Source organism: Erpetoichthys calabaricus, chromosome 8, assembly GCF_900747795.2.
Source record: "Erpetoichthys calabaricus chromosome 8, fErpCal1.3, whole genome shotgun sequence".
Classification (NCBI taxonomy): Eukaryota; Metazoa; Chordata; class Cladistia; order Polypteriformes; family Polypteridae; genus Erpetoichthys; species Erpetoichthys calabaricus.
The window spans coordinates 69,806,785-69,829,525 of record NC_041401.2 but is presented as its reverse complement, the minus strand read 5'-3'; the positions used below and the strand labels follow the sequence as shown (position 1 = coordinate 69,829,525).

Here is a 22,741-nt window from a genome sequence, read left to right as displayed (position 1 = left end):
TGAAAATTGCTTAACTGAAGCTGCAACACTTTTCAATATGCTGGGTGCCATGCCACTTAAGTTTCAGTCAGCCAGCATTCAGTGAACAAAAGTGTGGTTTGGTCATCACTAGGAATTACAACATTCTCTTACTCTCCCTCACTGCAGCCATTGTCGCATTATGAGAGTTGGCACAATGTTACTGTATATTGAACAAGTGGTGCCATCCATCCTCAAGAAACATTGCAGTAGCTGGCCATATGATATGGACAGCTCTGTTTGTGGGATGCAGCAGTGTACTCACTCCAACTGGTTTCATCACAGGTTTCAGAACCAAACGTTAACTGTGAAGGTTTTCCAGACCTTGCTTTTGAAGTGAGTACAGCTCTCAAGCTTTCACAATAAAAACATAAGACAAGTGGGAAGTACCTGTATGCATCTGACAATGTCACAAAAGAAAATTCCTTGGTGCTGTAGATGATGAGATCTTCTGCCATCTTGCTGAGATGGGTGGCACAGAGAGATGCCCAGAAGAGGAAATCAGCTAGAGGGAATGCAAATACATTACATGTCTCTGCCATTCATATATCTTTCAATGCAACACAAAAGGAAAGGAAAGCAAAACATCCATTGTAAATGTTGGGACAAGTGCCAGAATCACAATTTAAAAAAAGGATGTAGCAAGGCAGAAAATGCATACACAAGGTAAAAAGACAATTAGAGAGAGAAATAAAGCTATGTGCTCTCCAATTGCAGAGAAGAGATGGTCTATAGGGTCAGAATGGTATCCACGGGCAAGGAGGAGATGTAGCCAAAAGGGGCTGTCTGCACAGTGTTGACATGTCATCACCACAAAGTGGCAGTCAGGTTTGCTTATCTATACACAAAGTAAAAATACAAAAAAGTCTCCAAAACACTTTCCCTCACATCGTTCTTCCTCTGGACTTGAAGATTTCGACTTTTGCTATTCCTTTCAAAATGTCAGAACTGAAGTTTAAAGAGGGCAGAACCGGACTATGACATGGAGTGTTGGTGAAACATACTTCAAAACTTATAGAATGAGAGGCCAGATAAAATGGCCAGGTCACCTGCCACCTTTGTCAACATTTGTCAACCTCCATAGTATTGTGGGAAAGACTTCTTTCCAGTTTATCATTTGCACTCAATTTTCAGTAAGCAAGTCTTAATAGTATTTTAGCAAAACATGCATGCATTTTGCATCCATAATAATGGATAACAGACATGTGGATTAGGCAACATAAGTTACGCGAGAATTGTTTTCTGTTTTTCATTGACGTTTTTCACATTGTTTGTCATTGGTCACTATTGGGTCCCACTCAATCACCATCTTTATCAAGTCCTTTCTTCAAGGAAAATTTGAGATTAAAATTTTTCTTGGCCTCTACTACAAACTACATGTGGTAAGTAACATATAAAAATAGTTTTTGGGCAGAGTACTCTTTTAAACAACACCACCTTTGTGTCCAGTATTGTGTATTTATTAAAATTTTCATTACAAATTCTTGTGTTCTAATTTTTCAAAAATTCAAGTGACCAGATAAACTAGATATGTTCAGTTTCTCTTTTGTGTGCATACTGGTTTGAACGGTTTGGATCTGGTCATTTGTCCGGCCCTGCACCATATAATTATATTAAGAATGACATGTAAAAAGAAATGTTTTGTGGTTTCCTTCACCATATGTGTAAGTTCTGTGAAAACCCTGGTGTCCCACCTGCTCCTGCTACTTGTTTTCTGGCCAAAGCTTCTAGGTAGGCCAAGACCCCTGTTACCTTCAACTGTCTTAATCAGGTTGGGGCATGGTTGAAATAACGGACTGGTTCTCTTTTCAACAATTCAAAAAACAAAGATATCTGTGACACATCTTGTTTGCACTGTTATTTACATCTTTGGAGAAGCGGCCATGGTCAACCATTCCAGCTTTCGTAGTAGCAGAAAGCAGCAAATCTGAAAGGAAGGCAGGATTCCAAGATGTTCTGTGATGTTTTAAAAAATGCAAGTGCAGTGACACTTGAGATAAGCACTACGTAATATAACAAGGCCAAAAATAAGGTATGAAGTAAAGCCATTTCCTGAATTTCACCATGCAGCCCACAAAGTGGGAGAAAAACAAGGGAGAGTATAATCCAATACCGGATTCCAACTTGAACCTCATGTATACAGCAGCACAGTATGAGAACAGAGAACACATTTACCCTGCCTCTAGTATCCAGCTTTCCTCCTTTGATTTACTACATGTCACTCCATTTACCTCTAGCACTTACTAAGACCCAGTCACAAAAATAAAGGCCCATTTCATCTAATTGGGAATAATAAAACCCCCACATCTGAGCAACTCTCCATCCATTTATCCATTTTACAAATTGCATAGTTAAATTGAGGATTTTTTTGGGGGTTGGTGGGGAGGGGGGAAGAAGAATATTTCAGCAGCATCTGGGGAAAAGAAGGATCCATCCCTTAATAAGATACCAGTGTATCCATTAAAGTATGCACACTCACTCATACAAAGCAATTTTAGCATCACCAATTAACTTAGACGATGGGGAGAAAAACTGGAGAATGTGGGGAAAACCCATGTAGGCAGTGACTGTTTTTAATGATGACCCCTCTAATGAATGCCATTGGTTACTATAGGTTCTGTAAAGTAGGTGAATACACAACCCTGTTAAATTAATGCTCACAAATAAGTGGGCAATGGTTGGTTTGGTAACTACCACGACCTCTTCAGCGAAGCATAGATGTTACCCACTGTTGCACATCCGAGTTTATTCATTTCATCTACAGTTGGGTTTCACCAGAGTAAGGCTGACTGAATTTAATAGACTTCTCTCAGATTTTTGTAATCCTCCAGTGTACCCAGTATGAGGCCAACGTTCTTGACTTGAACTGCATCTTTGCAAACCAGCATGCCGTATACATCACCCTACCACCTTGTGAAGATAAATGAGAGGGCTAAGCTGACTGTTCCCCAGAGAGATGTAATGACGGAGGTTTCATTTATTGTAACGTGCACCTGTAATGGTTTATTTTGACCCCATAGTTTCATAACATGTATTCTTGTTACACATGGAATGGTGTTAATTGCCAAGATCGTTGGTATGTTTTAGTCTCTTCAGACCAAATCAGACCTCTTCTGATAAAGAATCAGTGGTGTGCATAAAAAGGAGTTAGTACTGCGGTATCTTAGGAGTGTGTACTTGCCATTCAATGACCTGTCCAAAAATAAACACTATCCAATGAGCCTTAAAACATTACACCATTACCTAGCCAGGTAATGATATACAAATGGAATCAGACAAGATTTTAAATTACAGAATCAAAGTAGTTACTGATTGTTGGACTAGTTGCAATGAAAACTGCAGCCACAGCAGCCTTCCTGGAGTTACATTTTGTCACACATATATATATAAGACATTCGTAATCATGGGCATCTATAACTCCATGAGAGTAAGCCTGCCACCCTGTACCACTTCCCTTTAACAAAGTAAAGTTTTCATCTTTCATTGTTAAAAGCTCTCAAATAGCTCTGGGTCTAACATAGCCCCCCTTCCTTAGATGTCTTCACTAACCTTCCCTAAGTTTACAGTATTCTCAGCTTTTTGGTATCTTGTTACTTGAAACCTCTGAAAGAGATCCACATCAGTTAGCCTCGGGCTAATAGCAAACAGGGACCCCAAACATTAACAGGAAAATACTGCCAAAGAGACGCAGTACATACCTACAAAGTCTCGTTCACTGGTGGCATCCATACTGTTCAGGCTGATACCATCAAAATGGAGCTCTGTCATTGGAGAGAGAAGAGTTAAGAGACGTAAACATCAAACGGAACATCAGAACAGGTCTATAGGAACTTCCCCTATATACACACTCAGCCTTTATTTAAAAAATGGGATTCAGTTTCTCAGTTTAAAAGGATCTATACTAATTAATAAAAGGCAAAGCCCTCACTGACTCACTGACTGACTGACTGACTGACTCATCACTAATTCTGCAACTTCCCGTGTAGGTGGAAGGCTGAAATTTGGCAGGCTGATTCCTTACAGCTTACTTACAAAAGTTAGGCAGGTTTCATTTCGAAATTCAACGCGTAATGGTCATAACTGGAACCTCTTTTTTCACAATATACTGTAATGGACAGCAGCTCGATGGCCGTGGGAGGAGGAGTTGAGTGTCACGTCATCACGCCTCCCACGTAATCACGTGAAAAGACTGTGAACGCAGTAGGGAGAAATGAAGGAGGAGCCGCAAACAGCGAAGAACAAAAAATTCATTAAACAATTGAGAAGGGAGCGAAACAATAAGAAGCGAGCGAGTAAAGCATACAAGCATCTTCATAAGGGAAATAAAGCATGGTGTAAAACGTAAGTTTAAATTAAGTTTATAGAAACGCTCCCGCTGCGGATTGCAATAACATATTCGCGAGATAAAAGAAAGCAGTAGGGAAAAATGAAGGATGAGCCGCAAACAGCGAAGAACAAAAAATTCATTAAACAATTGAGAAGGGAGCGAAACAATAAGAAGCGAACGAGTGAAGCATACAAGCATCTTCATAAGGGAAAAAAGCACGGTGTAAAACGTAAGTTTAAATTAAGTTTATAGAAACGCTCCCGCTGTGGATTGCAATAACATATTCGCGAGATAAAAGTTTAATGAGAAGACACGAGGTATAAACGAACCACACGCCGTAGCGCAACGTTAGGGGCTTCACCTCTGGCGCTGACGATAGAGATTCGATTCCGGAGAGGGGATGCAGTGAGTGTGTACGCCTGATGAGCCCAGAATTAGGGAGAAACACATGTTGCATACTCTTTGCATTATTTGAAAGTAAACTATTAAAACCATTCTATGATCTGCTTCTGGGAACAGAAAGAGGGCACATGGCGGACATAAGGCGACTTGCTGACAAACCACAAGCGTGACCTGGCAGGTAACCACCCATACAGTCAGATTGTGATTCAGAAAACGAATGTCATGAATGTAATTACCACGATCTACATACTGTCAAATAAACGAAACACACGCTGTAGCGCGACAGCTGTGAAAAGGGAGCTTCACAAAAAAACAGATCCTTAACAAATTGTTATTGGTATATTTTCGATCCGTTTAAAAAGGTTTTCTTTTCTTCTTAATAAAAAATTAAAAGCAGTACTTCGCCGCAACGAAGCGCGAGAATTTGGCTATATATATCTGATTCTCGTAATTAAAAGAGGGCACGTAGCAGATGTTAGACGACTTGATGACCATGCATAAGCGTTACCTGCCAGGTAGCCACCAATACAATCAGATTGTGATTCAGACTAGGAATGCAATGAATGTAATTACCCCGATCTACATACAAGGCGAAAGTCTTGCAACATTCAAAGATGATGGTTTGGGATAAGTACACCATGGAACATAAAAGAGCTTATGAAGCCTTGAACCGAAAAAAGCAAGATCTCAGAGATCGTAAAAAAAAAAAAAAGGAGGTAATGTCGTTTTACTCACTGTAAATTTTAGTCAAACATTACCAGTTATTCCACGAGGGAGACCAGCAGATGAACTCAACGCGTGTTTAAAATCCATGCTTCTCCCACGGTCGGTTATATGTCGCGTGTTCTCGGGTAGGTACACCAAAAAATGTATACATTTAAGCATGTAATGGACAAAGAAAAAATGAGGTATACCCGAAGGCACTGCAGTAGTACTCAATGTAACTTTACTTCTTAAATGTTAATGTTTTACTGTTTAATAATTTATACGCTTCTTATATGTTGTTCAAATTCTTTTATCAAAATACCAGTGACGGCGCAATGCACGATAACATAGAGTGAATACACCATACGCATCCGCCCACGGCCGCCCTGGTGTGCGCAGATAGGAGTTGATTCTACAATAAAATAAAATAAAGATAAAAAGAGTAATACAATCATCACCCATAAAGCGGATAGCAGACGTGACGTACTATATGTGTACCAGATTTCAAGTCAATAGGTGAAACGGTTTACGAGCTACAGGTGATTTAAAATCCTGGACAGACAAACGAATAGCCACGGTAGCAAATTATAGAAGAAGATTTTACTGTTTAATAATTTATATTTATATGAAATGTGCTTCTTATATATTACTTCATATTCTCATATGATAATGATGTTAATGTTGTTTATATTGATTTCTATGTTATTGTAAGTGCATGTATGTATGTATGTATGTATATATATATATATAAATAAAATATTTGTGTATATGTATTATATATATATATATATATATATATGTATTATATATATATATATATATATATATATATATATATATAATATATGTGTATATGTGTGTATATATATATATATATATATATATATATATATATATATATAATATATGTGTATATGTGTGTGTATATATATATATATATATATATATATGACAGCAACACTCATAACAATGACAATACAATTACATTGACAATCATGTTACGTTATTTTTAAAATGTTTCCTTTACTTTTTCATAACCTCTTTAACACACTACTTCTCCGCTGCGAAGCGCGGGTATTTTGCTAGTATTTAATAAAATAAGCAGGCAGACTCTAGCTTTACACAACTTGCACACGAGAAACCTGAAAACAAGAATAATTAGAACTGAAACAGACAATGGAAATCAAACACTTAGTGGAGGATCCCCCGCATTTTGGTGCAGTTCAGTTGATACATTAGACAGCTTTTATTTCATACAGAGCTTTTCATTGCCAGGACTATCACAAAGCACTTCACACCACAAACTACATCACAGCACTACAGCTGTGGTTTAAAGTGCTCCCTTACCTAAAAAGCCCTCTCCTCACTTGCCCAAAAGACAGCCCTATAAATCTCATTGCCTTATTACCAACTTTAATCACAACTGTCTTGCTTAATAATTATCAGCAGTGCAAAATAAATAATTAAATGCCAATACCTGTACGGAGGAATTCACGATCAATGTTGAAAGGGTTTCCAGCAATGGCCCCACTGTGGTTACGAATTAAAGAAAAGGAACACAAAGAATGTTAATTTTATCCAGTTTTCAAAATATGCTAATTTGTTAGAGGGGTACTGGACCTACCAAAGAAAACATAAAAACACACAATAACACAAATATATTTTTTTAAGAATTAAAAACTGTTAAAAAAAAAAAAAACAGACCTCGCTTCACATCAATGACAGAACCTCAGGAATTCCTTAATAAAGTGTAAATGGTCTGCCAACAAACCTTCCCAATGGCAGGACACTGACACGCGGCATCATTTCCTCAAGTTTCTCTGCATCTCGGCACAGGGCAGCAACGTGGCTAAAATCAAACACAAGTCACAAGTCAGTCAGAGGGCAGGACAACAGTCAGCTGTTGTAAAATCTTATAATTATACAAGGCAAACCCACATATGTAAGGCTTGATCAGAGGTCACAGTCACCCATGTTCTCCATAGTTGATGCTAACCAGAATGAGTTGCTACTCTTAACAGATCTACACAGTGACTTGATCCTTCATTGAAGTTTCATCCAACTGACCAGAGACTAGCAAGGTGACTAGTTTCATACGGTGCTGGGGTCAGTATTCAAAAAGCTAAATACATTTCTATATGTAAAAAGTTACTAGGAGGATCAAGGTATTGGGTTTGCTTACCGTTGTAGGGTACAATAAAAGGTTTTTGCAAGAGTGTAAGGCACTGTAGTTCTTGTTAATGAGAAGGGAAAAGGTGGATAACACTATTTTGTACCCACCCCACTATTTTCCTAAATATACATTCTCTTCACGTAGAATAGAAGAATGTATGGTAATGGGTACAAATTTTGACCAAGAGTTTGAAAGATGCAGATATTAGACAGCATTGAGCATAATTTGACAATTTCCAGCATGATGTTAATCTGTTTATGTTCAGGAATATGTGTGTGTTTGTCTGCATGTGCGCACGTGTGTGTGTGCGCGTGTTTTTTGTGTGTGTCTTCAGACCAACCAATAGCAATCACATTTGGTAGCTTCATTACAATCTTGGAATGATGGAAATCAACTGATGTTAAACAAAATTAGCTACATTTTACTGCATACCACCCTAAAAGTTACCATTTGAAAAAAGCATATGTTGTGGTGTGATATTTTGCATTCAAGTTGATAAATATTTTGTATGTCTTTATTAGTAACTTATAACACTAATGTCTACCATTGATAAGAACAGCAATGGTTTGATGGTTAAGTACCCCTACCCCCTTTAAGGACTAAGTCTCTTTGTAATTTTACGACAGGGTCAAGGGAAGTGCTTCAAACCAGTTTGGCAAGTGATTCTCTGGAGGACTCTCTCAATCAGCCCCAACAGGAAAGGCAGACCACCTAGCTGGCAAGCATCAGCTCAACAAATGGTTGAGCTGGTTGAGCTGGTTTGGCAGGTGTGGAAGTTATTGCGAGCCCCATTGGTCTGAAGTTGCCTGAAGTAATTAAGTACCATGATGCCCTATTGGCTGTAGGGTTTGGACAGAGAATCTATAAAATTTGCTTGCTTTACCCCTCCCTCTCTCTCCTACAAACATCACAATGAAGAAGCATCTCTCTGTCACACTATTGCCAAGAGGAGCACAGCTCGGCAGCCATATTGAGACAGGCATGCAGCCTGTTCTGAAGAAAGCTGACCAAAAATGAACTAGAGACATTTAAAGTAACTACAAGTCTGTGTGCCACCTGAAACTACACATCAGCATTTATCGGATTGCATGGTGGCCAGTATTCACTTGTACTTTGCATATTGTTATTATTTATGAATATTATCAATAATACATTATTTAAATTGTAACTTAACTCCTGCTTGTCTTTTACTACACCTAATTGCCTGAGGTTATAAATGTAGAAGGGAAGGTAGGAAGAGTTTATATGGTACAATACTTTATAAACAGTGGTAAGTATGTGAGTTTTGAGGCATTCTGACAAAGGCTACCTATTAATAATACAAAAGGGAAAAATAGAGTAATATATTACTCTACCAAGACAAAAGAGCATACAAATATTGCTTAAAGCATTTTCAACTGTTTACAGTCACTATACACTTGTAATGGAGAAAGGTTTTACCAATTATGATTCTTCGACTTCATTTTCATAAAAATGTTTGAAATCAAAGTGGTTTAAAATAAAAATTATCTACAGGATTTGTTTAAGATTATTTTTGAAATTCTATATACTGTTTTTTGGCAGTGGAAAAAAGAATGATAAGAAGTCCTAATGTGTCCATTTGGCAATACCACAAACATCTTCAGCCACACGCACATTAGAGATGTTTATTCTACACTTATGTCTATCAGTTGAGTACTAATGGAGAGTGTGGTATTCACTACTATGGATCATAAATCACAGAGGTGGTTGGGCACACCAATAAGAATTTCGCTGTACTCTACCTGTAATAATATCACTGCTACTACTACTTTTAGGAATCTTTCCTGTAAGGATCCAGAATATTCCAAAGGCATCACAATTTTTTTCTTCATACAACTTACTAACATTCTTTTCAGGCAACTCAAGTGAATTGCTTAGGATTACACAGCAACCCGGTGGCTGAAATAGAAAACCCAGCCTTGTGACTTAAAAGTAGACTTCTAGTCAATCTGGCCTACTACAAGTGCCTACCTAATACCCCCAAACGTCACTAACTTTTACTGTCAGTTTATACAATCAATAACAGTAGTTGTTCCAAGAATGGTCAAGGGGGTCCATAAGGTTTTCTGAGTAATCCCGCAGTGTGCAGTTTTAAAACCAAAACATTAAGAATTACTGTTTTGGATGATGCATTTCTGAAGCTGTAATGGATGTACAAACAGATTTACAATCAACAAACACCGCCAATCCCCTTCATGTGAGGAAGTTGTATCCCCTTTAACCTCATATATAAAAAGTGGGACAAAAAGGGTGGGCAGCTGGTTTCATATTCTTGCATCTTCATATGCTGGAAGTGACCTATTGTCAACAGAGGCCAAAGAGTCACTCCTGTCTTAATCATAACGGTTCAATTACTGTAAACATATATTTAAATATCTTTACATAAAGTTTTACCTGAGTAACCAGTGGCTCCACCTGATTGGCTGGGCTCTCTGCATGTGGGTGTATCCAGGAAACAGAAAATCAACCTCCCTGGTAGAAGTCACAGACAGATGTTAAAAGACACACACAGAGCAGCCTCATCAAACTCAGAGAGTTTTGCACATAAATAAGGTAGAGTGCTTACAGTGCTGCCCGCTCCACCATAGTACTAACAAGCAGGTGAAGATGGCTGAATAGTGTGGTGATGCCATCTCGAAGCCACAGCCTCATGTCGGTCACAACCTGCAAAGCCAATTGAGAGACACACACGCTGTCTCAAAAATATACTAGACAAGAAACAATGAGCACATTAGATTTTAGTTAGTTGAAGACTGTCTCTTTGTGAGCACAGAAGTTGCATTCACTTGTGTCATAAGTTGTTGCACTTCATTTTTTTGGGAGGGCGGCATATGAAAGACATCAACTTATTCACTGCCAAACCTTCTTATAGTATGTAACAGTCTGTCCACCATATCGGGTTACAAGTGTGTCAGTGTGCCCCGTTCTACTGCTCACACAACTTCCCTTCATTTCAGTACCTGGCACATTTTTGAATACCAGTGCAGCACCATGTTTAAAGCATTAGGTTTTAAACAACCTAATGAGCATTGCTTGGTATGATGCCAACTAATATTCAAAAAGTTTTTAGACTAGCAGTGCGCAAAGTGTGGTAGTAGAACTACCTGTAATACAGAAGCACAAGTCAAGTGCTCCACCAGGTGATAGTTATTGTATCAGAGTAAAGTAACTTTTAAATCTCCAAGACAAGTGTGAGCAACATCGGTCCTGGAGGGCCGCAGTGGCTGCAGGTTTTTGCTCCAACCCTATTTGCTTAAAGAGAAGTCAGTTACTGCTGATGAAGCACTTATTGTCCAAGTGACATTTTTCTGTTTCATTTTAGTTGTCTTGCTCGTTAAGGTTTCCCATCCTTAATTGCTTGTTTTAGTCTTCCCTGTTTTTAATTGCTCCTTATTCATGTCTCTGGGGACTCTTCCTATGAAGTCAGTAGACGGATTGGGAGAGCATGGGGGGTCATTAAGTCACTGGAAAGGGGTGTGTAGCACTCACGATATCTATGCAAAAGGACAAAGGTCCAAGTCTTTAGAGTCCTGGTGTTTCCTGTTTTGCTATATGGTTGTGAGACATGGATGCTATCCAGTGACCTGAGACAAAGACTGGACTTCTTTGGTACGGTGTCTCTTCAGAGAATCCTTGGGTAACATTGGTTTGACTTTGTGTCAAATGAGCAGTTGCTTATGGAGTCCCGAATGAGGCACATTACCTGCATTTTGAGAGAGCATCAGTTAGAGCAGTACGGCCATGTGGTGAGATTCCCTGAGGGTGATCAGGCTCACAGAATCCTCATTGTTGAGGATCTGAATGGCTGGACCAGACCAAGGAGACACCCATGTAACACCTGGCTGTGGCAAACAGAAGGTCATTTCCGGAGGGGGGACTGGATCACATGTCTGCCTGGGGGGTTGCCAACTGGGATTTCAAGCTGTTTCGTTGTGAGGTGGGTGTGGCAATGCACTGTACCAGTGCATGACCCCAACCTAACCTGACCTTATTACCAATAAGATGCAAATAAGAACAGAACAGAATTTCTACATCCAGATTGTCTTCTTTTCCAACCATGTGTATTCATTGTGCACTCTTTGGTTTAATAAAATACTTAGTACTAGGATGTTGTACCGTGTTAGCCATTATGAATATAATGAAAAGTCAAGCAAAATGACACTTTTTATTACTAACTAAAAAGATTACAATATACAAGCTTTCAAGGCAACTCAGGCCCCTTCTTCAGGCAAGAAAGATAGAAACTGAAAAGAAAGTGAAGAACTGAAAATTACTAATCGGTTTTAGGCTTCAAATCATTTGGAAGATTTACTTAGAAAGGAAAAAATCTGCAATATAAGAATGTCCTGATATTGCAGACAAATTAAAAAATAAAATAAGATCTGCTATTGGCAAGGATTATTTTCTAATTAAGCAACTGGGCTGGACCAAAAACCTGCAGCCACTGCAGCCCTCTAGGACTGACGTTGCTCACTCTACTCTAAGACACTTTAGTCATGTAAGTATTTTCTTATGTATTTATTCATGATAATCAGGTCACAGTTTGACATCTGCTCTCCTAAATGAACTCCCCACTGTTCTAAAACTATCACCATGTAGCATACCATTAGACTTTCTTGGAGATTAAACAAACTTAGTACAATTCTACTCCTTCCTGCTCCACTCCTGTTGGCTTGTAGTAATCGTACCATCTTTCTCTCCACTTCCTCAAACACAGTCTCTCTCTCTCTCGATCAAGTGATCTCCATCGCTGCCTGGGTCTCTGTATTAAATGCACCTTGATGTCCACCCAGACAGTCAATCCCTGACAAAGGCAATCTCTTACTTCCTTACTATCATCATGGATGAGGGGAGAAAAAATGATGGAGGACTGGCTGAAATCCCTATGTTTGAAATGCAAATACCACAAAATTGGACTGGAGTCTTAGTATTTTTGCATAAATAACTGTAGTAAAGTAAAATGAATTAATGTTAGCAAATTATAATGTTGAAAAGTGACTGGCTGCATCTTTGACTTTGGCAAGTTGGTCCCAAATCCAAACCCCTTCAAGAACTGCTCTTTTGGACTCAGTAATTCTCAAATGTAAATATTATTTCAAAAGATCCTGAAAGGCTACTGTAGTTCACAATTATCTGTTTAAAAGACTTTACAGCTTGTGATTAATCTATACCAGGAGTCCCCTCATCACATGCACAACTGAAGCCACTATGCCATTCTGTCACTTATACAGATTAAAATTGTACTGTCGCCCCCTAACTTCCCATAATCTTGGAATCAGATTTTACTCCGATTAAATGTGGGTTCTCACCTCACTGTTCACCCTCACTTACTCCTGTACTGAGAGAGGTGCTGCCACTGAGTCGCGGAGACATTCGTTGAATGTTATAAAAACCCATTCAGTGGGTAATGGTGCCCCTAACATAGAGTATAAACTGTTAGGAAATGTCTGGTATGGCAAAATAGAGAATACTAAGAAATCACAGCGTTAGATAATGTGTTTTAATTAACAGCATGAATTGGCTTATGTTAAAAAAAATAAAAGTTGGAGCCAAAATGGTGGTTCTCCAGGAACTGAGTTTGAAACACCTGAGTTAACTAAGCACATGTTGGCTGACTTTGCATCTCATTATTGTAAGCAATACAGAAAATTTGACATTCTGCACCTTAAAAAGGAAGGCAATTAAAATGAAGGTCCAACAAGTATATTCCATTGCCAGCAGTAACCAGTTACCAATTAAGAAATTGGCTGTAACAAAAACCTACAGCCACTGCAGCCCTCCAAGATCTGAGAGCAACATCCCTGGCCCAGAGGGTGAACCCATGCTCTTTAAGACACAAGACTGCTGGTTCAGCTTCTGACTTATTGTGAAACTCTTAAATGAATCATTTAACCTGCCTGTCCAACTGTAAAACAATGTATGGAGACTATTATATTATTGGTGAACATTTATAAAGTTACTGAACGTAGCGTTCACTATACAGATTTACTCCAGAAATGCCTACATTCCAAAAATGTACCTGTGTTGAAAGAAATATGCTCTAAAGCAGGGGTCTCCAACTCCAGTTCTTAATTAGTGACCAGTTTTTGCTGCTAATTAACTATTTCCCTTTATTTTAATTGATTTTTCTTGAGACTCTGACTGCTGATTTGATTTTTTTCCTTACACAGCACCTAAACATTAATTTAATGTGAAGTGAACCAACAATTGACCAACTAAACTCCAACCTTCGTTCAGTTTCTTAACTTGAAGCCAATTCTCGTTGCAAATTAAACCTGTTATTTAATTCCATGCAGAGTGCTGTCAAAATGTTTTGTGGAACTGAGCAGATCAACATTACTGAGGCCTTCACCTTTCTTTATTTTCAGTTATTGTGTGATGGACGCAGGTTGTTGTTTATGTGTTGGTTCATTTTGTGTCTTAATATTGTTTGGTTGCTAATTAAGGAAAAAACAAATAATTAAGGGGCCTGAGTCTTAAGTTGTGCATCAATTAAAATTAAGGCAAAGAGTTAATTAGCAGTAAAATCTGGTCACTAATTAAGAAAAGGGTTAGAATGAAAACCTGCAGCCACAGTAGCTCTCCAGGACTTGAGTAGAAGACCCTTGCTCTAAAGAAAAAGACATGGCCAAGGCCCTAGGCCTAATAGCAAAGGTCAGATTGCTGTATTATAAGTTCAAGTGCTTCTTGACACCTGTCCCTCCAGATCCTAGCAGTCCAACCACACAATTCCAACTAAATCTCTTGTTAATGCAAATAATCACATGCTAAACTCTATTCTGTTCCTTGCTTCTCATTATCAACAGACACAAGAAATGTTTTATTTATTTTTAAAGTCAGGAAAGTAAGTAATTCATGTAATTTTTAAAAGTCAAAAGCATAATATAAATTGTTCAAACTCACTTAATCTGAATGAGGGACACAGGGGTCCAGGGCCTATTAGTAGCACTGGGCACAAAGTAGAAAGCAGCTTTGAATACGACATCACTCCACTGCAGGGACAATTCATGCACACACTCACACTGAGCTATTTTAGAATTTTATATCAAACTAACACACCCTGTACATGTTTGGGCCGTATGAAGAAAAATAAGAGCACCTAAAGAAAAACACATGCAGAAACAAGAAGAACATTTGCACGATTTGTGATGCCACTGTTTTACAGGCTCAGTTCCTTGGCTTGTACTGGCTTCAATAGTACAAGACAAGTGCATTTGTATATGTTTGCTATAAAAGGTGCTATATAAAATTGTTTGCTTATGTTTTCTCTGCTTTTTTATTTTACCCACATTGCTGGTTAAACTTATTATGAGTACTAAAATTATTATTAATTATTTTCTTCTATTTATATTGTCAGTTATGAATCAGCAGACACAGTAACAAATTATAACCAGCTACTGGGGTCTCTCATTTTAAGGACAGAATGTGCTACGGTGCGGTTGGGGCTACCTTACACAGAACAAAGTTACAAAGAAGTTCAATAGGCAGTGAACATAGATTTTCAGCAATAGGAAAGCAAAACAGAGGAGAGAAAAGTGAAGACTTTGCCACAAATAATTGTATGTACTCATTTTTTAATTCAGTGCTCAATAAATAGTGCTGTGGTAAGTGACTTTCTTTAAAATAATAATAAAAAAGACAACTTTTCTAGATACACTGACAATACAACTTGAAAAAGCAGAAGTAACCATACCTGGTCATTTCGGCTGCGTCCAGTGTGCAGCTTTCCAGCTGTGTCTCCTATTAGCTCCTGCAAAAAGATGACAATGTAGGTAGTGAGAGTGACAGGGAAAATGCAAGAGTTCTACAGCACATTAAGAAAGATCTTTCTAAATATCTTGATAAAGAATAACAAATCAGTAAAATTAGTAGAGAAAACAGGCCCAATAAATAACCTAAAACAGAGATGACATTTTTTTTACCAATGAGCTTTTGAGCATTACTTTCTAGTATTCCACCTAAGAATTCCCCCTTGTAGGAACACAGGCTAGCTAGCAGCATGCTTTTGATGTACCCCAATAGATGTCACCAAATAGATGTTTCCCATACTCCTCCCAGCTCTGGACTCCATACTGCTCAGGGTGCACTTGGTCTCCAGTGGCTAGTTTTAAAAATGTAAAAATGTTCTCTAGAATGGTTACAAAATTCTAGTTGCTTTGCCTCAAGCTTATTATGACATCTGCTATTCAAATCTTTAGACTGGAAAAGAACATAGCTATGTCCACCTTGAGGAAACTAAGATAAATGCTAAAATTGTTTTATTCAGATACTGACCCACAGAAGCACAGCAGCATTGTGCTTAGTACTGCTACCTCATGGATCTAGCACCTTGGGTTTCCAACCAGTGGCTTGTTGCTGTCTGTGTGGACTTTGCACATATTTCCCAAGTGTGAGTGGGTTACCACCCCATCCCAAAAATGTCTATGCAAGTTTGACAAAATTCTAAATTGACTCTGTATGACTGTGAGTGCTGGTATGTGTGTGATTGAGACCTCCAGTGCATTTGAAGTCCTGTCCAGGATTGGTTCCTGCTGCTGAGACAGGCCTCCAGCAAACCTAAATTGATTAAGTGGGTTTGAGAATGTTAGTTATGTTCACTACTTAACCTGCTAGTCATCCAGTTCAATGCAGAAAACAAGGCTAAGAGGTGATTGAGTTTTCGCTTGTATTTGGTAACTGGGAGATTATATGGTTACCTTCAGTCGCCGCTCATTGGCTGTGTGAATATCTTCATCTGCTGCCTGGATCTTGAAATTCCCCTTGGACCATTCTTCATATATCTGCAAAATGTAGAAAGGTGTCAGACGTAAACTCTGCAACTTCATTCCACTGCAGGTCTCAATCACACACATTTTCAGTATATGAGTGGGGAAGCACTTAAAATGTTGCTATTCATAAAAGCTTTTGAATAACAATGAGACATCTAATAAAAAGACCAAAATAACAAAAGTGCTGAAAGCCACCATCCACCTACATACAGTTAGGTCCATAAATATTGGACAGAGACAACTTTTTTCTAATTTTGGTTCTGTACATTACCACAATGAATTTTAAATGAAACAACTCAGATGCAGTTGAAGTGCAGACTTTCAGCTTTAATTCAGTGGAGTGAACAAAATGATTGCATAAAAATGTGAGGTAACTAAAGCATTTTTTTAACACAATCCCTTCATTTCAGGGGCTCAAAAGTAATTGGACAATTGACACAAAGGCAATTTCATGGGCAGGTGTGGGCAAGTCCGTCGTTATGACATTATCAATTAAGCAGATAAAAGGCCTGGAGTTGATTTGAGGTGTGGTGCTTGCATGTGGAAGATTTTGCTGTGAACTGACAACATGCTGTCAAAGGAGCTCTCCAAGCAGGTGAAAGAAGCCATCCTTAAGCTGCGAAAACAGAAAACACCCATCCGAGAAATTGCTACAATATTACGAGTGGCAAAATCTACAGTTTGGTACATCCTGAGAAAAAAAGCAAGCACTGGTGAACTCAACAACGCAAAAAGACCTGGACATCCACGGAAGACAACAGTGGTGGATGATCGCAGAATCATTTCCATGGTGAAAAGAAACCCCTTCACAACAGCCAACCAAGTGAACAACACTCTCCAGGGGGTAGGCGTATCGATATCCAAGTCTACCATAAAGAGAAAACTGCATGAAAGTAAATACAAAAGGTGCACTGCAAGGTGCAAGCCACTCATAAGCCTCAAGAATAGAAAGGCTAGATTGGACTTTGCTAAAGAACATCTAAAAAAGCCAGCACCGTTCTGGAAAAACATTCTTTGGACAGATGAAATCAAGATCAACCTCTACCAGAATGATGGCAAGAAAAAAGTATGGAGAAGGCGTGGAACAGCTCATTATCCAAAGCATACCACATCATCTGTAAAACACGGTGGAGGCAGTGTGATGGCTTGGGTGTGCATGGCTGCCAGTGGCACTAGGACACTAGTGTTTATTGATGATGTGACACAGGACAGAAGCAGCCGAATGAATTCTGAGGTGTTCAGAGACATATTGTCTGCTCAAATCCAACTAAATGTAGTCAAACTGATTGGGCGGCGTTTCATGATACAGATGGACAATGACCCAAAACATACAGCCAAAGCAACCCAGGCATTTATTAAAGCAAAGAAGTGGAAAATTCTTGAATGGCCAAGTCCGTCACCTGATCTTAACCCAATTGAGCATGCATTTCACTTGTTGAAGACTAAACTTCAGACAGAAAGGCCCACAAACAAACAGCAACTGAAAGCCACTGCAGTAAAGGCCTGGCAGAGCATTAAAAAGGAGGAAACCCAGCATTTGGTGATGTCCATGAGTTCAAGACTTCAGGCTGTCATTGCCAGCAAAGGGTTTTCAACCAAGTATTAGAAATGAACATTTTATTTCCAGTTATTTAATTTGTCCAATTACTTTTGAGCCCCTAAAATGAAGGGATTGTGTTAAAAAATGCTTTAGTTGCCTCACATTTTTATGCAATCGTTTTGTTCACCCCACTGAATTAAAGTTGAAAGTCTGCACTTCAACTGCATCTGAGTTGTTTCATTTAAAATTCATTGTGGTAATGTACAGAACCAAAATTAGAAAAAAGTTGTCTCTGTCCAAATATTTATGGACCTAACCGTAAGGCCATCCACACAAGCCATAATGCTCCTGTTGTTTCTAGATGGCTCTGGGCTGCCTCAGTACTTTCCATGACAGGCCATATTTACAGTGAAGTCTGCTAGGAATGTTTTCCCCTTAAAAAAGGGGGAAAGGGGTTGCTTGATGCTAGCAATATTTATAGTATTTACAGTTTTGTGGAGTTCAAAGGCACACAGCATGATAGCAAATTGAATTCTTGACTTTCTTCATACACAATAGAAATAGCATTTTCCAAATTGAATTCAGGCTCCTGCAAATCTAGGGGATAATGAATAATCCATTACTGTAACAGCAGAGGAAGTGCACTACCTCAGGGATCAGGGAAACACCCACAGAATGTCAGCAGTGGAGATGTGCCAGAGATCATATTCAATGTAAATCGATCTATTGTGTTCAGTCATGTATACAACAAGGAGGCGATAACTAATTTTGATTCCCCATATTCAACATATTTCTTGACGAACTGCTAAGAAGCCCAAAACGAGTGTCTCCTACACTATCACACCACATGCTGCATTCATTAGCCTGCTTAGCCATTCTACCAACACAACTCTGCTGCCCAATTCTGATAGCTATGAACAGGTGTTTCCAAAGCAGGTGATCTTGGCAGCCATTGGGTTTATTTTGGGCTACTTTTCAAACCAGACACCTTTATTTGGCTCTTTTCCACAAAAAAAAAAAAAAACACAGTAAGGCTAAGCTGGTGTAACAGATGGCCGGGACACCCCTGAGATGGAAGTATGGGGGAAGGCAGCTTTTCTAGGACACTGCCTACCCAAGACGCTAGATGGCAGCTTCCCTGGACTGCAGTGGTGCCCACTGGGCACTATGGGACATGTAGTTTAATACCACAGCCCTGCTGGGTACCATGGGTGCCACCAGGGAACACTGCAAGAGAACCTGGGGAGTCGTGTCTCACCCATAGCCTGGAAATACTACCAAGTCACAGGGGGGAAAGCCCAGAAGTACTTATGGACTGAAGAAAATTCAAATTCTCCATCTGACCCAGATGTTCTGGAAAGTCATGTGGATGGAAGGACAGAAACACTTCCAGTTCGGGCACTATTTAAAGGACTGTTCGGACCCTAGCAAGTGAGCCAGAGTTGAGTGGTTGGTGGACGAAGCTTGCTAGGGAGGTGTGGGGGAGAAGAGAATTGTGATTATTGTATTTACTTGATTGTGTTGTTGTGGCTGTGGTGCTTTGGGAGCACTGTGCAAGACACAAATAATTGAAAACAACTTCTTAGTGCTTTTAACCTGTGTCCCGAGTGTCTCTCTGTTGGGTTTAAAGGGCAACAGTGCCACCTAGCGTCCACATTGGATCCATACTTCCTCCATAACAAGTAATTCACTGATTCTTGAACAAAGCCCTCTTTGACTGTCCTGCTCATATCCACCAAAAATACATCATGCCATCATCAGCTGGGTAACACGTCATTGAGCTTATGCACAGGCAACTTAAATGGACTACTTGGATTCTGAGGCAAAGCAGCAAGGTGTAATAATAATTTGAATTTTGCGGTTTCTCTTCTAACCCACTAAGCCACTGGGCCAAACGTCTATTGGTTCTGACCACTGTGCATCTACTCATTTATGAGTTCATGACCAATATGGACTAACATGCACACAAATTGTTAAAGGTTTCAATAAGCCTCTTGGTCTATCTGTACTATTTTTTTTTTCTTTTGAGACGCTTCGCTCGCCAACCCCACCCCCGCCAGCGCTTTGCACCAGCCACTTTGCGTCTCTGCCGCTCGCGTATGTGGATTTCACTTTCACCAAACAACAAAACTTTTAATTCTTGCAGATACGCCTCTTCATTGGGAAGAAACAATACTTTTCCCTGATGGCAACATGAATTAGATGATCTAGTCTCCGACTTAAAGTTTAAATCCAAACATTATTTTCAATCTCTTTTCGCTGTTCCGTTATTTCACCAAGTAATAATTTCCAATTCTTAGCGCTAATGCGATCTATCATTTTTTTAAGACTTTCGAAGTTTAGTACTTTCATTATCTCTAACCTGCCCTGCATGTATACCACGCCAATGTTTTTGAATTCTTTACAACGTTCTACTTTGTCATCTACTCTTTCTCATTTATTTGCGGCCCTGGGCGTGGTTAAATCTCTTGGCACAAAGTCTCGTCATGTCTTGTCTCCTTCCAAGTTTTTCTTAATAATAGAGAGAAATATAAAGATAAAATATAAAGAAATATAAATATAAAATATATGATCAATCGTGCAATCCAAAAATATTAAAATACCATTGCATCTGATGACATCACTAACCTATGGGCCCTTTCAGAAACTCAACATGGATTTCCCACTGATACTAAGAAGAAAAGAAAATCAAGACCTTCTCCATCCCATGTATAATCTGCTCCATTTCTTCTTTAGTGAGCAGCCCAGCTTTGGCCAGTGCCTTTGCATAGGCTCTGCTGCCTTCAATGTCAGCCGCCCACATACGCTGGTCATAAGGGATGGAACCATTGAGCTTTTCCAGGATGGGGTCAGTTGTTCCAACAAATCTGCCACCCCACAATTTTTTTTCCTGCAAAACAAATGTTAAAGTAATAATGAAACATGTCTGTAGAGTTAGCAATTGTCTTCACAAATAAAATTAATAAAATCAGAAAACCCACTGTAGCTTTGTCTGAAATAGGAAAAAGAGTTTTAAACTAAAGCAATTAAGTGAAATGGATGTGGTGACCATGGCAAAATTATATGAATTGCCAGCTGGTAACAGACAATGCCAAATCCTTTCACACTTGACAATACAGTTAAAGTTTTACTTGTATATTTTTTAATTCAGAGTTGTAAAAGAGCAAAGTACCGGTTTCTTTTGCATCCTGGTGGCATTCGTTCGAAGTTCGAATGTTACAATGCTTTAACCTCCATTTAAACCTGTCCAGTGGGGGCTCTACAGCACGTGTAAGTCACGTCCAGTTCTGTATGTTGTCCACTTGTTATTCTGCACTTCTCCCCGTAGTCCTGTAATATCTACGCTACCATCAAAGTACCCCTGCTTCCCACCACAACTCAAAGATCTACAGACCGTGTCAATTACAGGTATACATAAGATCTATATAGATTAATTTGTTTACCAAAATAAAGAAACCTTTCCACCAAACAGTTACAGCATTAACATGACTGCGTTATTAGTCATAAGTTGTTGTAAGTCATAAGTTGTACAGTATAAGGTAGATACAATAACAGAAAACGGCGTCTAAATCCAACGCAAAACCAGAACAAGTCAGGGATTTTTAGTTCTCATTTTACTCGTCTGTGCTTCACGGGAATTTCCCCCTATGTTCCTAAACATTTTTCTCGTCTTTTTCTACATTATAACCGGAAAGCGTTTAGAATGAAATACACACAATTGCCCTCATTCTTCCCGGTTGTAACTAGAATATCGAGTTTCAATCGAGCAGTTTTAAAAGAACAGACTGACAGCGCCAAGCAGACTTAAAAACTGAAAGATCAGCGGTCGTTTTAATATTTACCTCAGAGGCAGACATAACTGGGGTTGAACTTGCGTTGTGGTTTTGAGATGACTTCTTAGATCCCTGATGGAAAAACATAATTATTTACTAATTTCAAAAGACACCATTAGAAACATTAATAAGTAAAGAAACGCAAGGATAAAACGATCAACACCGAAATCCTCTCCGAACGTTCCACACTAAGATTCTAAAATACATACTAGCTGATGTGTCTAACGCTGTCTATTTCGAATTTGTTCCCTTCTGGACACCTCAAATGTCTTCCGATTAGGAACAAACGTGTGCCTCAAACTCTAGCCCAGCCAGCAGTCGAGTGAGTTACTCCGCCTCCTCTCAGCTGTAAACCGGGAAGTTCACTGGCCGCGCCTCTCCAATCGGGAGGCGACTTAGACATTCGTGGGCGTGTCCTACCGTGTAGAGGCGCGGTATAAAACGATTAGGCACCAGCAAGAGTAATATTAATAACAATAATAATAATAATAATCCCAAAACAAAGTAAGGCTATCATAGCTTTCGGATTGGTACACTGGTCACACGCACGGGAAAGAATGCGTATCAAAGCAGTTGAACAGGAAAAATTATTTAGGTATTAGTGCAAAATGATCACTGCTGTCTGAAAGGAAACGCTTATAAGGAAAGTGCTGCTGAAACCCTCACATTTTCACAGCCAATCACAGCAACCGATCTCTGCTACGGAAAGGAATTAAAAATAGTAAGAAGACACTACTGAATGGTGGGTCTTATTTAAAGGGAAAAACAAAGCCTACTTACAAAAATGTGAGGGAAAAGAAATTAAGACTTATAAAGCGTTTGATAGATTAAAGCATGATTATATTTGTAAAGTTTTGGAGAAAATATCCTAGCCTGGAATGATTATAGGATAGATAAAGGAGATTTACCATGTCATGTCTAGCAAAGTAGTAGTTAATGGGCACTTAACAGAAA

General features: G+C 39.0%; 1 protein-coding gene across 1 annotated transcript in view; it reads right to left on the bottom strand.

Annotated features, from left to right (window-relative positions):
* Positions 1-22,123, bottom strand: part of asl (argininosuccinate lyase) — a 29,093-nt gene extending 6,970 nt beyond the window's left edge. The window contains exons 1-11 of the mRNA XM_028806745.2: positions 21,997-22,123; positions 21,797-21,859; positions 20,650-20,844; positions 16,343-16,426; positions 15,340-15,396; positions 10,213-10,310; positions 10,041-10,118; positions 7,224-7,301; positions 6,930-6,982; positions 3,717-3,779; positions 409-523 (exon numbers count right to left, since the gene is read on the bottom strand). Coding sequence (XP_028662578.1) covers positions 409-523; positions 3,717-3,779; positions 6,930-6,982; positions 7,224-7,301; positions 10,041-10,118; positions 10,213-10,310; positions 15,340-15,396; positions 16,343-16,426; positions 20,650-20,844; positions 21,797-21,811 — 836 coding nt within the window. The 5' untranslated portion in view covers positions 21,812-21,859; positions 21,997-22,123. The remainder of the gene's footprint in view (positions 1-408; positions 524-3,716; positions 3,780-6,929; positions 6,983-7,223; positions 7,302-10,040; positions 10,119-10,212; positions 10,311-15,339; positions 15,397-16,342; positions 16,427-20,649; positions 20,845-21,796; positions 21,860-21,996) is intronic.
* Positions 22,124-22,741: the final 618 nt, after the last annotated feature.